The 15,972-nt window shown below is 50.2% G+C and overlaps 1 protein-coding gene across 3 annotated transcripts in view; it reads right to left on the bottom strand.

Moving 5' to 3' along the window:
* EVA1C (eva-1 homolog C) overlaps positions 1-15,972 on the bottom strand; it is an 83,606-nt gene that overhangs the window by 41,869 nt on the left and 25,765 nt on the right. For all 3 annotated transcript variants that reach the window (XM_030880765.3, XM_030880764.3, XM_030880766.3), the window contains exons 2-3: positions 6,839-7,035; positions 2,926-3,049 (exon numbers count right to left, since the gene is read on the bottom strand). In XM_030880765.3, the coding sequence (XP_030736625.1) occupies positions 2,926-3,049; positions 6,839-7,035 (321 nt within the window). The remainder of the gene's footprint in view (positions 1-2,925; positions 3,050-6,838; positions 7,036-15,972) is intronic.

Consider the following 15,972-nt stretch of genomic DNA (forward strand, 5'->3'; position numbering starts at 1 on the left):
CCTGTATTGGCAGGCGGATTCTTAACCACTGCACCACCAGTGAAGCCCAGGGGCTCTGGTCTGAATGTTTGTGTCCTCGTACAATTCATATGCTGAAATCCTGATGCCCATGTGATGGTATCAGGAGGTGGGGCTTTTGGGAGGTGATGAGGTCATGAGTACGCAGCCCCCATGAATGGGATTCGTGCTCTGGTACACGAGACCCCAGAGAGATTCCTCGCCCCTCCGCCGTGTGGTTAGAGCAAAAAGGACAGCCGCCTATGCGGAAGCAGGCCCTCAGCAGGTACCAGATCTGCACCTTGATCCTGGCCTTCCCAGCACTCCAGAATTGACAGAAATGAATTTCTGTTGATTATAAGCCACTTAAATTATGGCACTTTGTTGTAGCAATTCAAACAGAGTAAGATGCAAGGGCTCTGCCCCTCAAATCCGTTACACACAGGGCAGCCAGAGGGGCCTCTACCACCCCAGCCGAGTAGCCTCCCTGCTTCAATGCTGCCCTACAGGAAGACTCCACCCACTTCCCTGGCCATCAGGGCCCTGGATCACACTCCAGCTCTCTGCCCAGGGCTCCTTTTGCTCCTTCCGGCCCCCGCACCACCCTGTGCCACCCCTGCCACAGGCCTCTGTAAGGACTCAGCTTTCTGTGCCCTGACTCTACCCCAGAAGGTTGTCACCATCTGCCGGGAAAGCCTTCCCTGAGTTCCTGCCGAGGTCAATTCCTCCTGGGAGCCTCTTGCACAGTACCAAGGGCGCACGGGTCTTCTTTAGATATTTTTTTGGACAGAGAAGGTCCCTCTGGAGAAAGGAGGTCTTTGGCCTAGAATCTAAAGAATGAGAAGCAGCTGGCTATGTGAAGATCTCAATAAATGCTCGCTTTATGAAGGGACATTGGAAATCACCCAAGACAGAACCACCATCCAGGAATCCTCTGTGAGATACGAGTTCTCTTCATAACCAAAACGTGGCCCACACCTGTGCACAGCAGTTGCTTAATAAGTGTCTGAGGAAATGAAATTAGCAAACAGACCTAACTGCCCCCTGGAGAAACCAGGCTGAGGCCCAGCACTGGCTTATCCAGGGTCCTGCCAATTTCATGAGGGTCTTTTCACTTCTTCTAAAGGCTGGTCCTGTCCAACTTTTTATTATGAACTATTTCCAACATATAGAAAATGTGAGAGAATATCACAATAAATGGGCAGAAGAGAAAAAGAAGGGAAAGCTAAGACAGTCAAGGGTGAGGCCAAGGGCGTGGCCAAAACCATGGCCAGGGCATGGTCAAGGGCATGGTCATTGTTTGTTTGTTTGTTTGTTTTTGCGGTACGCGGGCCTCTCCCTGTTGTGGTCTCCCGTTGCGGACGTGCAGGCCCAGCAGCCATGGCTCAAGGGCCCAGCCGCTCCGCGGCATGTGGGATCTTCCCGGACCGGGGCACGAACCCGTGTCCCCTGCATCGGCAGGCGGACTCTCAACCACTGTGCCACCAGGGAAGCCCTAGGGGGTGTGGTCATTTTTTGAGATTCAGCAGAGGGAGGACGCTACTAAAAACGTGGGCATCTAGAAGTGATTTGCCTGAGTCTGTGAGGTAGGGCAGGAGTTGGTGAGAATCCCTGGGTGGGGAGCAGGGGAGTTTCGGCTGTTCTGCAAACTTTGGGCCTGCTTGTGAGAGCCTGTGATTGTGCGTACTTGTGAGTGAGTGTGCATATGTGGTATGACTACATGTGTGACAGTGCATATGTGTATAATAGTGTGTATGGGTGTGATAGTGTATACGTGTGAGAGTCCAGGTGTGTGCACCGTGTGTGATAGCGTGTGCATTGTGAGTGTGTGATAGTGTGTGCATGGGTGCACGTGTGAGTATGAGTGAGTTTGAGTGTATGTTTGGGTGCAGGGTAGGGGCGCTGAGCCATAGGGCCGTTCTAAGGTTTCTGGGTCCCAGCAAGGAAAGGATTTGAGACAGAAGCCTGGATATTTGCCGAAGCACCCAGGGCTTTCCCTGAAGACGTGCGCCTGAGACCGTTCCATGCGTGTGGCTGATGCCTCACCCCCCACAAGAACCCAGGCCACCGGTGTCTGGGGAGATGCTGGGCTCCAGAGGCAGAAACCAACACAGAACAAGATGCAAAACAATGAGAACGGTTGCATTGCTGTGGCAGTACAGAATTTTACAAATGATTATCCCTGATGTTTGGCTAAATGTTGTTGCTAGAACACTGCTGTCTTTCAACAAGTTTTCCAAGTATTACCAGGAACCCGTAATTACCTTTGGCTTCTCTCAGGCAGACCCTCCACGCCTGGAGGTGTGACCTCCTCATGGAACAGCAATTATTTTTAGCCTGCAATGGGTTAACCACAAAACTGGTGTGCGTTAGAAATGGCGCAAGTTAGTGGAGAGAAGTGCAAGAATCAGAATAGAAGAGCTTGCTCCCGCCAAGTCCTCTTCCTCTTTCTTTCTCCTTAGGAAACATGCTGCTTCAGGAGCCCCCGCTGAAGGTGAAAGTGGGAAGAAGCCAGTCTGTAAAGATCTGGAATCCGGGGCTCAGCTGGCAGCTGTGCCACCAGCCTCCTCAGAAAAATAAGTTGCCCTGCAGCCGGGGGAGGGGGAGCCTCATAACAAGCCTTCCTCTGAAAAGGAGAAGCAGCTCCTTATGTGGGGAAAAGCCATTGCAGTCTCTCGTCACCTGGCATCTTTAGCATCAGTTAGGAAGGATTTTTTAAAATTCAGGGATTTGCAAGAATTCACACAGATCGGTGCGCGTGCGCACACAACACGCACACAAATACACACAAACTGAAACACCAGGTGGGATGGGGCCCCGACATTCCTATGAACAAGAGTTTCAAAGCTGGACGAACGTCAGCTGGCGGAGCACTGTCGTCAGGGACCCCACCCCCTGCGCGTGCTGTGCCCCTCGCAAGTTACTTACTAGGTTGGCATTTAAAGGAGACCAGGAGGTATTTACTGCTTCCTGGACAAAGGTCAGGTCCAAAAACACGGCTATTGACCAGGAGGTGGCAGGTCCGCTGGTTCTGGCATTCGTCCAGCACCTTCTAAAATGAGGGGGTAGAAAAGGGATAGGCTTGAGAACCACACACAGTGTCTGCGAGACTCCACACCTGGGCTGCTCTGGGCTCTCAGGAGGAAGGGCACCTGCCTGCCTGGCCTGGGGCTCCCGTTTTAAAACCTTCTCGCTGGTACCAGCTGTGTCTAAGATGGAAGCGCCCGCACGCGGCTGACCAGGTCGGCTGCCTGTCTCCCCATGTCTCCCCCAAACGAAACCTGCTCCAAGAGTGCCAGGCCTCCCTCAGAAAACCAGCTCCTATTCGGCTCACCTGGCACCACTGCTGACAGTTTGGGCAAGACTGCTGCATCATGGAGGCTCCCAGGGACGGGAGCAAAATCAGGGCACCGCGGAGTGTGGACTGGAGGGGACTCGGAGGCCCCCTTCTGGGAGGGATCCCTGGTTTTAAAGCTGACAGAGGGCTATGGGGAGCGGGAACCGTAATCACAGCTCCTCATCCTTAGAAACACCTGACGCTGGCCACAGGGGAGCTCAGCATCTGGGGGACGCCTTGGAGACCCCAACCCAAACACAGGCCAACTAATGAAAATTAAAAAGCTGATTCCCTAGGAGGCGGGTCAAAAGGGATCTTGCTGTGATTTATGTCATAGAGTGTTCTGCCTATGTTCTCCTCTAAGAGTTTGATAGTTTCTGGCCTTACATTTAGGTCTTTAATCCATTTTGAGCTTATTTTTGTGTGTGGCATTAAGGAGTGTTCTAATCTCATACTTTTACATGTACCTGTCCAGTTTTCCCAGCACCACTTCTTGAAGAGGCTGTCTCTTCTCCACTGTATATTCTTGCCTCCTTTATCAAAGATAAGGTGACCATATGTGCGTGGATTTAATTCTGGGCTTTCTATCCTGTTCCATTGATCTATATTTCTGTTTTTGTGCCAGTACCATACTGTCTTGATTACTGTAGCTTTGTAGTATAGTCTGAAGTCAGGGAGCCTGATTCCTCCTAGAGTCTGTCATACAGAGTGAAGTAAGTCAGAAAGAGAAAAACAAATACCGTATGCTAACACATATATATGGAATCTAAGAAAAAAAAAAAAAGGTCATGAAGAACCTAGGGGCAAGACGGGAATAAAGCCACAGACCTACTAGAGAATGGACTTGAGGATATGGGGAGGGGGAAGGGTAAGCTGTGACAAAGCGAGAGAGAGGCATAGACATATATACACTACCAAACGTAAAATAGTTAGCTAGTGGGAAGCAGCCGCATAGCACAGGGAGATCAGTTTGGTGCTTTGTGACCACATAGAGGGGTGGGATAGGGAGCGGGGGAGGGAGGGAGACGCAAGAGGGAAGAGATATGGGAACATACGTATATGTATAACTGATTCACTTTGTTATAAAGCAGAAACTAACACACCATTGTAAAGCAATTATACTCCAATAAAGAGGTTAAAAAAAAAAAAAGCTGATTCCCACCCTCGCTAACCTCAAGGACGTGGGACCCACGTTTCCTGGTGGAGCAATTTTCTGGGTGGAATATGCAGGTTTTCTGTTGAGTATTTGGCTTAAAATTTTTCCTTTATAAAAATAAATTTTAAAAAAAGCTTTCCTTCAAATCTCTCCCGACCTCTTCCAGGCAGATCACACCTTTGTGAGTCTGCTCTGCAGAAGCTTGGGGAACGCCCAGTACTGGCTCGCAGATGGGCCAGCGTCACGCTGCTGCCCTTCCGGCTCCCAAACGGATCAGGCCCTGCCGACGACAAACACAGAGGTCGTCCACACCAAGTACAGTAAAAATGTTCCCAAGAATCTACTTATTACTATTGGACTGAACTGCAGATTCACGAGCCTGTCTGAGTCGCCATGTTCTCATAGTGGCTCATGGAATATCTCCGTGAAGGATGCTGGCCCTACCAGGTATCCCCCTGTCACCTCAGGGGCCCCGTGGATGTGCGTAAAATCAGGAAAAACGCCCAGGGAGACCCCAAGGACCCCCAGATGATGGTGCATATTCCACGGCCGAGGGTATCGTGAAATAACTCAGCCCTTGGATGGCTCTTTGTGTTACAGCCATGGAATGGGACCCAAGGGCAGAGCTCTTTCCAAACTGTATTACAGCTGGAAGTTGCAGAGAGGGGACTTCCTATAGCCATTCAGTCGTGGGCTAGATCAGGGGAGGTGCTCCTGTGTGGACATCAACCTGTTCTCTCCTATGTTAAGCAACTGCCCCCTGAGGAAGCACCTTGCCTCAGCTCCCAAACACAGGTTAAAAGACAAAGTAAAGGATCTCCTAGCGTGAGGGGATGTTTCTGGCAAACAAACCCTCCGCGTAGCATCAGAATTGTGTTCACAAATTCTGACTTGTCTGCCCGGTTATGGCAACATCCTCTTCCCTCGGGGATGCCCGGCAGAGGCAGGCGCCCGTGTTGGAGGGCGAGGTGCCCGTGTTTTGGAACCGCAGGACGCCAGGAGTTCATACGTTCACAAAGCAGGCGCTGCCGCCCTGGTGGCACCGGCCACGTTCTTTTTATGTCCCTAGGAGGGCAGCAGAAAGCCTGGGTACCCGGGATAGGTGGGCAAGAGTGTTGGGGGGAGGAAAGGGAACATTCTCAAGGTACAGGGAAGGATTGGGGGTAGGGTGGGGCACACAAGTAAAGGAACTGCTTGTCTCCAGAAGACACACGTTGTGTCTCCTCAGGGTGTGGAAACCAGGGGATTCATTCAAACACGTTCTTCTGGCTCCTCAGTTGGTGTCTTTACCAATCACATGACCACCCGGGTACTACAATGCTTAGCTTGGAAGTAATACATAGTAGACAAAATAGAAAAATCCTTACATGATCATTTTATGTCTGCTCTTCCTCTTCCGGCCTCAGGGAGAGTTGCACGGCATTACAGCTAATTCCATGTCTCCTCAGTCCGCCTAGGAAATTTACCATCACCCACATTTCCCACAACTGACAAAATCGAGCTGACATCTAATTTGCCACCTATCTGCTCTCACCACCGTGACTCCAATGGACTCACAGGGAACTCTGGAGGCATTAAAAAAACCCAAGGCCAAGGGACTCCATAATCTTAGCTAACTAGTTATAAATGTTGAGGGGCCTGGGAGAGCAGAACAGAGGTTGTTTGGATCATTGAAAGCCAGAATAGTCTAGAATCATCATTGCTACATTAGTTTTGACCTCCCCGTAGGCCTCGTATTTCCCCAATGCCGACTGAAAAAAAAGAATGAGTCAGCCACCCCCCACCCCTAATTCCTGGTACCATCAAGGACGAACCAGCAGAAACTGCCCAAAATAGCTCCGAACAGGAATAACATGATTATCTACAACTGGAGAAGCAAACCATAAAAAAAAAAAAAAAGATAATTAGTGATGTTCCCCTTCCTTGAGTGCATTCTCTAAGAATTTGATCATGACTTCTGATGTCTGCCTTGTGGTTTCCACTAAAGAATGCACAGCCTTTCCTCTCTCCCGGGGTACTGATAGGCAACGGAGGCCTGGAGGTTAAAGCCCAACATGACGATACTTTATGGCAGGGAGGAGTGTGCCTATGAATAACTTCACTCTGCAAGTGTATTAAGGGAGCTCTCCAATAAGCAGGAATTCTATTTAGACTCGTTTGGTAAAGGATCCTTTTGAGAAGCAAAGACTAGCTCGCCTGCAAAATGCGTGATTTGCCTACACTGAGATTTCATGGAGCGGGTTTGCTTTGAGTACACTATAGGATCACAAGTAGATACACAGAGAGAGAGACAGAGAGGGAGCGAGAAACCCACTTCGTCATCTTAAACCATCCGGGAAAGGCAATACCTGCAGTGTGGTGGGCGCCACGCAGGTTAAGCTGTCTTCTCTCTGGGAGGCAGGTTGCTGCGCGCTACATGTTTGGTAATCTTGCCCATAAAATGCCGACTGGACACTTATCGTCGAATGCCGAGGGCAGTGCAGATCCAGATGGTCCCCATCACAGGCATAGGCGGTGTGGTTTTGCAGGAGTTTGGTTAGGTAACCTAGAAAATATGCAGCCGGGTTACAAGAGGCCCAGGAGTTCACCACTCCTTCATGGATTTGGGGGCAGGAGGACCTCGGCTCCCCGGAGGGAGGAGCTGGTCAGTGAGGAAGGTGTGGGCGGGGCCTCCTCAGCTGCTGCCTGGACAGGACACCAGACAGGCCCGGAGCTGGGGCGGAGGGACCGGATGCTCGTTTTTCCATCTGGGCCTGAAACCTTGGTCTGGAATGGCACGTTGCAAGCCTCCAAGGGCTCCTTCCCTCCAGAAAGCCCTAAAGGACGGGCCAGGAGCCATGAAGTCCCGAAGCATCTCTATAAAGCAGGAAAAAAATGCGAGTAGGTGTCCCTTGGGCATGTAGATGCCTGTCCTGGGGGAGACTCGGGTTCTCTGATCTCCCACTAGCTGGGCCAGGCCTTCCTGGGGCGAGGGGATGCCGTTTTATTTTAGGAAACCACTCCTGGGCCTCAGTCCTGGAGAAGAAAGCAAGGCAGGCCCCCTGCATGGGATAAGGGCCTTCTCTGAAGGAAAGGGAAGGGGAGGATGGTGGGGCTCTGTTATGGGTCGAATAGTGTCCCATCCCCCCAAATTCATGTTCACCCGGAACCTCAGAATGTGACCTTATTTGGACATAGGGAGGGTCGTTGCAGACATAATTAGTTAAGATGAGGTCAGACTGGAGTAAGAAAGGCCCTTAATCCTGTATGACCTATGTCCTGATGAGAAGAGAAGAGACACAGAGGCAGACAGCCACGTTTCTACAAGCCAAGAACACCAAGGATTGCTGGGAGCCACCAGGAGCTGGAAGAGGCGAGGAAAGACTCTTCCTTAGAAACTTCAGAGACAGCACGGCCCTCCGGACGCCTTGATCTCAGCCTTCGGGCCTCTGGAACTCTGAGAGAATGTATTTCTGTTGTTTTCAGTCACTCAAGTTAGTGGTCATTTGTTACAGCAGCCCCTGCAAACTCATACAGGCTCCCAATCCCTGCATCTCCGGCTGGCTGGCTGAGCTGAGCAGGGCCTCGGGCTCGGAGGAGCGCCGGCGGCCTGGATGTTTTCTCAGGAAGGAGGAGGGAAGGTTCATCTGAAACACAGATTCCTTTCCTCCTTCTCACACCTCACGAGGTCAGTCGCAAGGCGGCTGGGAGGGAAGCCAGGGACTTTCTGGTGAGGTGTGTGGGAGACGGCCTGGCAGCCTTCGGCCCTCTGAGGGGGAAGAGGGAGAGTGTAGGAGGGCAGCCTTAGAGCTCCCCAGTTCCCACACGGCCAGGCCGTGTTCCAGCTAGTCCTGCTTGGCTTTCAAAATCCTCTCCGGGCCGTAACGCTCTGCAAAAGGCACCCCGTCCAGCTCCCTGGGCTTCCCTGACAGTCACAGAAAAGGGACTGAGAGGCTCTGCGGTACGGTGGGCACAGCAGCCCATCCACACCTGCCCGCCTGAGGACGGAGACCGGGCGCCCTCGACAGCACACTGCATCCACACTGTAGGTCTTTCACTGCGACTGCTTTTTTTCCTTCCCGCCCATGACAATCATCCTAAGAAAGGCCAAGACATCAGCTACCCTGATTTAACTCTGCTTAGAGAAGCAAAGTCTAGCTTGAGCAGCAAAACTGCCAGCGGGCATGTGAGTCAAGAGCCTGCTTGGTGAAATGCTGTCACTCATAAGGTCACTCAAACCCCTCAGGGCACCAAGAGGGGCCAGGAAGAGGCCCCTTGGTGGTCCTAGGGCCCCAGGTCAGTGTCATCCTGTAGGATACACAGGTGAGCCCTGATTAAGCCATGATTTGATTTGCACAAGATCATTTGTGGGCTCTCAGCATTATGAGCTGAGCTGAGCCACACCAGGGAACTCACGGTGGCCCTCAGGCTGCCCCCAGGCCAGCACCCACCCTGAGGCTTCCCAGACTGGTACCCCCGCACTTTAGCTTCGTCATTAACACTTTCTTGTCCATCACGCATCACTCATGGAGATGATCGGCTGACTGAAATGTTACATTAATTCTGGGAGCATGACTTCATCTTCACGTTTACGGTTTGTGCAAAAGGCCATGTGTTACTCTGGCTAAATGAAGGTGATGATAAGGCACTGGGGCGGGTGGAGCCACAAGACGGAAGGGGCCTGGGTCCTGGATTCACGGAGGGAATTGCTGCCTGCTCCACAGATCGTCACATGAGTGAGAAAGAAACTTCTGCTGTGTTCGGGCCATCACCTTTCTTCACCCTATGTGTCATGTACTCTGTGCCCAGAACAAACTTGATCTCCGTGGGACCATTTACATCAAAACACAACACGATGCAGCACAGTGGCCCGAGCCCCCCTGCATACCGTATTCACATTCTGAGTGATATTCTAGAGGCAGAAGCTCAGTGCATAGAATTGACTAACTCCAGGTCTTTTAGGCCCTTCTGCCATTGAGGGGGGAGGGGAGCCTCCTTCCCCGTACATCAGTCCTAACACTAATACAAGTTCAAAGAAGATACTTCAGCAGTAAAGCTTGCTCTAGACGTGGTCCAATTCCTTCTTCGAAAACCTATGCCTAGGTCCAACAATGGAATATTATTCAGCACTAAACGAAATGAGCTATGAAGCCACGAAAGACACAGAGGAGACAAACGCATATGACTAAGTGAAACAAGCCAATTTGAAAAGGCTCCACACTGTGTGATTCCAACTATACGGCGTTCAGGAAAAGGCGCAACTATGGAGACAGTGAAAACATTAGTGGTCGCCAGAGGTTTGGGGGGAGAGAGGGATGAACAGGTGAAGCACAGGGGAATTTTAGGGCCATGAAACCATTCTGTCTGATACTATACTGGGGGATACATATCATTATACGTTTGTCAAAACCCAAAGAATGTATAACATCAAGAGTGAACCCTAGTGTAAACTATGGACTCTGGGTGATAATCAGGTGTCAAAGCAGGTTCACTGATTGTAACAGCTGCACTGCTGGTGTGGGATGCTGACAGTGGGGAAGGCTGTGTGTGCGGGGTCGGGGGGGAAAGGGATATACGGGAAACCTCTGAACTTTCTGCTCCATTTTGCTGTGAACCTAAAACTTCTCAGAAAGAAAGTCTATATAAAAGGGCAAAAATTTAAAAACCACCCATGCCTCCCCAGGATAGCGCGACCTCTGGGAAGAGAGGGGTTAGGTGACAGGGAGGGGACGTGACAGGGAGTGCGTGTGTGCTGGCAGTTTTGTTTCTTGACCTGAAGGGGGGAGACATGCTTCACTTTGTGAAAGTTCACCGACCTACGCACTTAGGATCTGTGTACTTTTTTGTTGGTAGATAAATGTTTGTTTAGAAAACCTTTACCTGCAGTTTTGTGACCAATACTCCACACTAATAAAGAAAGTCTAGATACTGAGGAGCCTGTGGCTGATGTATAGGACATGGAGAGCCATGGAGCCCCATTTTCTGCAGCTGACCCCATCCCATCCAGACTAGATCCTCCTCCATAGTGACAGCAGGAAACCCTCACGAGGACAAGCCATTGGCCCGCCCACCTTATGGCCCCCATAGGTGCCTTCCATGCCCCGTTCTGATTGGCCGACTATGTCAGAAGCTGCTAAGAGGTCCAAAGAAGGACAGTTAGAACTGCCCACTGCTTTCAGCAACATGGAGGGCATCAAGGACCATTTGGAGAGGCATTTGGGATGGTGAGTGGGGAACAGAAGCCTGTTTAGAAAAGGCTGAAAGGGAGTGGAAGTTAAGGAAATCTAAGATGCTTCACCTGGTAGACGGAAATAATGCCCGCCCCCCCGAATGTCCACAGGGACCAGTCCCCAGAACCTATAAATATGTTCTTTACATTATAAAAGGGACTTTGCAGTTATAATTAAGTTAAAGATCTTGAGATGGCAAGATGATCCTGGCTGATCTGGGAGGGACCAGTGTCATTCCAAGGGTCCTTATACGAGGGAGGCAAGAAGGTCAAAGTCAGAAGAAGGAGGTGTGGCAACAGAACCAGAGGTTCTGGTTCTGGAATGGGGCAGCCATGAGCCAAAAAAGGTAGGCGGTTTCTAGAAACTAGAAAAGACAAGGAAACAGATTGTGCCCTGAAGCCTCCAGAAGGAATGCAGGCCTGCCAACACCTTGATTTTAGACTTCTGACCTCCAGAACTGTAAGAAAATAAGCCTGTGCTGGGTAATCATTTGTTAGAGCAGCCATAGGAAACTAAGAGTTTATACAGATGACCCTCACAACAACTTGGTGAAGATAAGGAGAGACATAAGGCTAGAGTCATAAGAACTGATGTCCAGGGAGAGATTTTTAAATAATTATGATTGTTTTAAAGTTGGGAGAAGTCTATGCAGTTTTGTATGTATGTGTAAAAATATATGTACATATGAGTCAGAGGTCGTATGTAAATTATATTCCTTACTGTAGATTAAATTATATTCCTTACTGTATATTGCTTACTGTAGATTAAGGTTCAAAACATTTGAAAGCGGATGCTCGCAAGAGAGAGCTTGAAATGATGGACTGTGGGCTCCAAGCTAAATAGAGGGAAGGAGATGATCACGGAGAGGCCCAAGGGAACAGAGAGGTCCTGCTGAGATCCAGCAAGGTCAGAGTGGAGGCAAGCACACCAGCAAGCTGGGGAGGGAGGAACTCGTGCCCAAAATTTGTTTGAACAGATTTCAAGACGGAGCAGTTGCAGGTGATGAAGTGGCCACGGAAGTGGCCACGGAGGAGTGTGCAAGAGGTCAGCGGAGGAGAAGGTTCTTGGAAACGAGGATGCCAGAAGCTGGGAAGATGCCCTCTGGATCAGGCATCTCCCAAGATGAAGGAAGGAACTGGGGTGTAGCAAGAACCTTCCGCCAAGGTTGACCTTGAACAAAGGGCAGATGACAGATGACCCGCTCCCAGTCCAAAGCCCCTTCCAGCGTGCTACCCGGCTTCCCCAACGAACACGCGCACTCTTTCCAATGTGTTGTGTCGGGTCAACACGTTACTTAGTGTCTCAGTCCATTCAGGCTGCTCTAACAAAACACCACAGACGGGTGGCTTATAAACCATGGAAATTCGTTCCTCAGAGTTCTGGGGGCTGGAAGTCCAAGATCAAGGCACCAGCATGGTCAGGTTCTGCTGAAAGCCATCTTCCTGCTTCATAGCTGGCCTCTGCTCACTGTGTCCTCATATGGTGGAAGGGGCAGGGGAACTCCGTCGGGTCTCTTTTGTAAGAGATTAATGGGATTAGTGAATCCCATTCATGACTGCTCAACCCTCATGACGTCAGCACCTGCCAAAGGCCCTACCTCTTCCCTTTGGGAGTTAGGATTTCAATACGTAAATTTAGTCGCACAGATACATTCAGACCACAGCACTCAGCTTCCCCACACCTTGGTTTCTCGGCTGGTTCAAATGGGATCTTTTTGTTGTTTTTTTAATCAACATACGGCCAATTTTATGTCATTTATGCCCTCGCCAACTTTCAAATGGGATCCTTTTTAAAGATGTAGCTTTTTGTTCACAGTTCTCTCTGGATCAAATGCCCCATCAGTCAAAAATGCTTTATGTGTTAATACTCTCTGCCAGCATTTTCACAGTCTAGCTGTATATTCGGGGGGCAAATATTTACTACCCTGAAAGAAGGCAGAAGTACACACTCTGTTACGAAATCACTCCTCAGGGGCTTCCCTGGTGGCGCAGTGGTTGAGAGTCCGCCTGCCGATGCAGGGGACACGGGTTCGTGCCCCGGTCCGGGAGGATCCCACGTGCCGCGGAGCGGCTGGGCCTGTGAGCCATGGCCGCTGAGCCGGCGCGTCCGGAGCCTGTGTTCCACAACGGGAGAGGCCACAACAGTGAGAGGCCCGCGTACCGCAAAAAAAAAGAAATCACTCCTCAGAATCTGGCATGGCCTGTAAATGCTCCGTTGATCCTTGCTTAAACTGGGGGAGAGGAGGAGTGGGAGGGTGTAGATGCTTCATCAGCTGCACACAGCGCAGACGCCTTGGAGCAGCTTCCGTTTAACTCCAGGATACTCTCTTCCCTGGTGAACCCTCCACTGTGTATCAGCAGAAACTCCTGCAGCCACCGCCATGGCTCAAACCTTCCTCAAAGCCACATCCCGAGAGGCTTGGGTTGGGCAAATCTTAGAGTTATTTATTTATTTATTTATTTATTTATTTATTTATTTATTTTGCTTTACGTGGGCCTCTCACTGTTGTGGCCTCTCCCGTCGCGGAGCACAGGCTCCGGACGCACAGGCTCAGCGGCCATGGCTCACGGGCCCAGCCGCTCCTCGGCACATGGGATCTTCCCGGACCGGGGCACGAACCCGCATCCCCTGCATCGGCAGGCGGACTCTCAACCACTGCGCCACCAGGGAAGCCCTTAGAGTAATGTAGATAAAGGCTTTTCTGTTTCCCTGTTTCTAAAGGTAGGTGAAAAGTTCATGGGAAATGAACCCCTAAGAGGGGCAGAAGCTCTTCTCTGTCTTCAGAAAGATATCCTTGGGATCATAACCCCCATCGCATTTACAAGGAAAACCCATTTATACACAAATAATCCAGGGACCACTGAAGGACCAGAATGGAAATGACTGATTTTCAAAGAATAGGGATTCTTGAATCCCCATTCAAGAATGGGGAGGAGGTAAAGAGTTCTATGGGAGGAACAGCTATTGCGCAGGGAAAAAGAAGGGTCTATCCGGAATAAGCCTGGAATGTATGGGTTCAACCAAGGCAAACAGTGCTTGCCCTGCAGGACTCCACAGAGCCACAGAGAAGCCACTGTGCACTGGGGCGTGAGGAGGGACATAGGAGGTAGAATCTCTCGCACATATTTGACCAGACCCCCCGGGTTTTTTTTTTTTTGCATGAAGAATCTGAGGGTTACTGTTAAGCACATCATTCTGAAGGGAACGTTCACTGAGTCTGTAAAGCACGGTCAGTGCTAAGAGCTGCCTCTAACCTGGGTGATTTCAGAAGGCATTTCAGAATCCCATACTGCTGAGGAATCCTCATCCTGAAACAGGGGGACGGACAGGGAAGAAGTGGGGGGAGCAGAGGATTAAAAGCCCTGAGACCAGGGTTCAACCTGGGATTAAAGTGTGTGACTGTGACCATCACCTCTCAGAACCGATGTCCTCATGTCTTACTGTGAGGATCAAATGACGTCAACGGGCAGAGCATCTTCTATCAACCATAAACCACTGCACAACCCTAAGGTATTGCTACTATATGGTAAATCCTGAAGGACATGAACTTACTCATTGATGCAATGCCAATAACACCCCCAGTCGCCCCTCTCTGCTCTGAGCATCAATGGTTAGACGGTCAACTCAGAGACGGTCAACTCAGAGACAAGCACACAGCCCAGTAGCTGCTGTCACGGTCCAGAAATGTCACTGCTGAGCTTGGAGGGAAAAGAAAATTTTTCTCCCTTCCTTTCTCCCTCCCTCCCTCCCTCTCCCTCCTTCCCTTCCTTCCTTCTTTCCTCCCCTCCCTTCTCTCTTTCCTTCTCTCTCTCTCTCTCTCTCTCTCCAGTTTTTAAATCAATAAGGTTTAAAAACTACTAATATTTAGAAGATGCCAAATGGGCTGCAAATTCTTCCTCTTTCTTTTCTGAAGCCGGAAGCCATCCACAAAAGTCCAAGTTTCCCAAGGGCTGAGGTTGCGGGAGTCACCCCGAGTGCAGGATGTAAGTACCTCAGTCCCCAGAGTCACCCCGAGTGCAGGATGTAAGTACCTCAGTCCCCGGTCCCACATCCATGTGCTCAAGGCCCCTATCACCTGGGGCCAATTTCACAACCTTTCTTCTGGGAAGAGAATGGAATTCAATTGTACTGTTCTTGCTACCCCACGCCCCCATTTTCTTAAAAGAAGGCAGCTCCCTCCAGTCGGTTAATGCTTTAGATAAGAGACCACACCCTTTTATTCACAAATACTCAAAGGTGTTTCTACATGTCTGAAGTCCTCTTCCAGAAAAGGGTATTTTTTCTTTTGTGTTTGTGAGTGTGTTTGGAAAACTGGCTAAAGCTCGAGGAGGGGCAGCCCACGCGGCTTTAGAGCAATGAGTCAGTGAGGCTAAGGATGCAGGAAAGGCCCCACAATGGATAAAGGGCTCGAGACTGGGAACCACACACCCAAGAGCATTAAGATCAAAAAGTCTATTTAGACTTTAAATCTCTTCTCTAGTCCCAGGTTTGGCATGAAAACGTTGACTCTGGAGGTTAATTATGAGAACTAGAGCCATCGGCCTGTTTCTTAGATGTTTGGGGGGGAATCACCATGACAGGGATGACCAAGGTAGCTGTGCTGCTCTTAAATGATGCAATTCAGATCCTGGTCCCAAAACAAACCAGCCGAGGACAGAGGTAAAGTGAGAGTCTAGATGGGGCAGAGACAATAAATTTCTTCCTCAGTCCATGGAGGAGCAGTTTTTCCAGGCCTCCTGACAATACAGTGGACCAGTGGAAAGTTCTGGCCAATAGAAAAAGGGCAGAAGTGATGCTTGCCTCCTGCAGGTCTGGCCCTCGAGACCCAGTGTGACTCTCTACTCCCTCTGTCTCCCCGTCTGCTGTCACATGTGGAAGAGAGAAGGGACAAGGACAGATTCTGAGCACCCAGAAGATGGGGGAGGCACAAGACAGAAGGAACCTGGGTCCCTGAATGACCTCATGGAGCATAGCCTCGTTATCCCAGCAAGATTTGGGAGCTGTTGGTTTCAGCAGCTAGACTCCCCTGACTAATACTCCAGCATTCTGTCAACGGGTACTTGTGTTAAGTAGGAAGCTGGTAGGTCTTTGAGGAGTACCAAAAACTTTCACCAAACACATCTCACTGATTTATGATGGTGGTGTTGACACCATTTCACATGACCTTCAATCCTCATTGGGATAATCCTTTCTTTGAGCTGAGACCTTGCTGCCATTGAATTACTAAGGAGATAAAAAGAACTAGAGGTCTCATTACTTAGCCTACTAGTCAC

This window comes from Globicephala melas, chromosome 4 (genome assembly GCF_963455315.2).
Source record: "Globicephala melas chromosome 4, mGloMel1.2, whole genome shotgun sequence".
In the NCBI taxonomy this organism is placed as follows: domain Eukaryota; kingdom Metazoa; phylum Chordata; class Mammalia; order Artiodactyla; family Delphinidae; genus Globicephala; species Globicephala melas.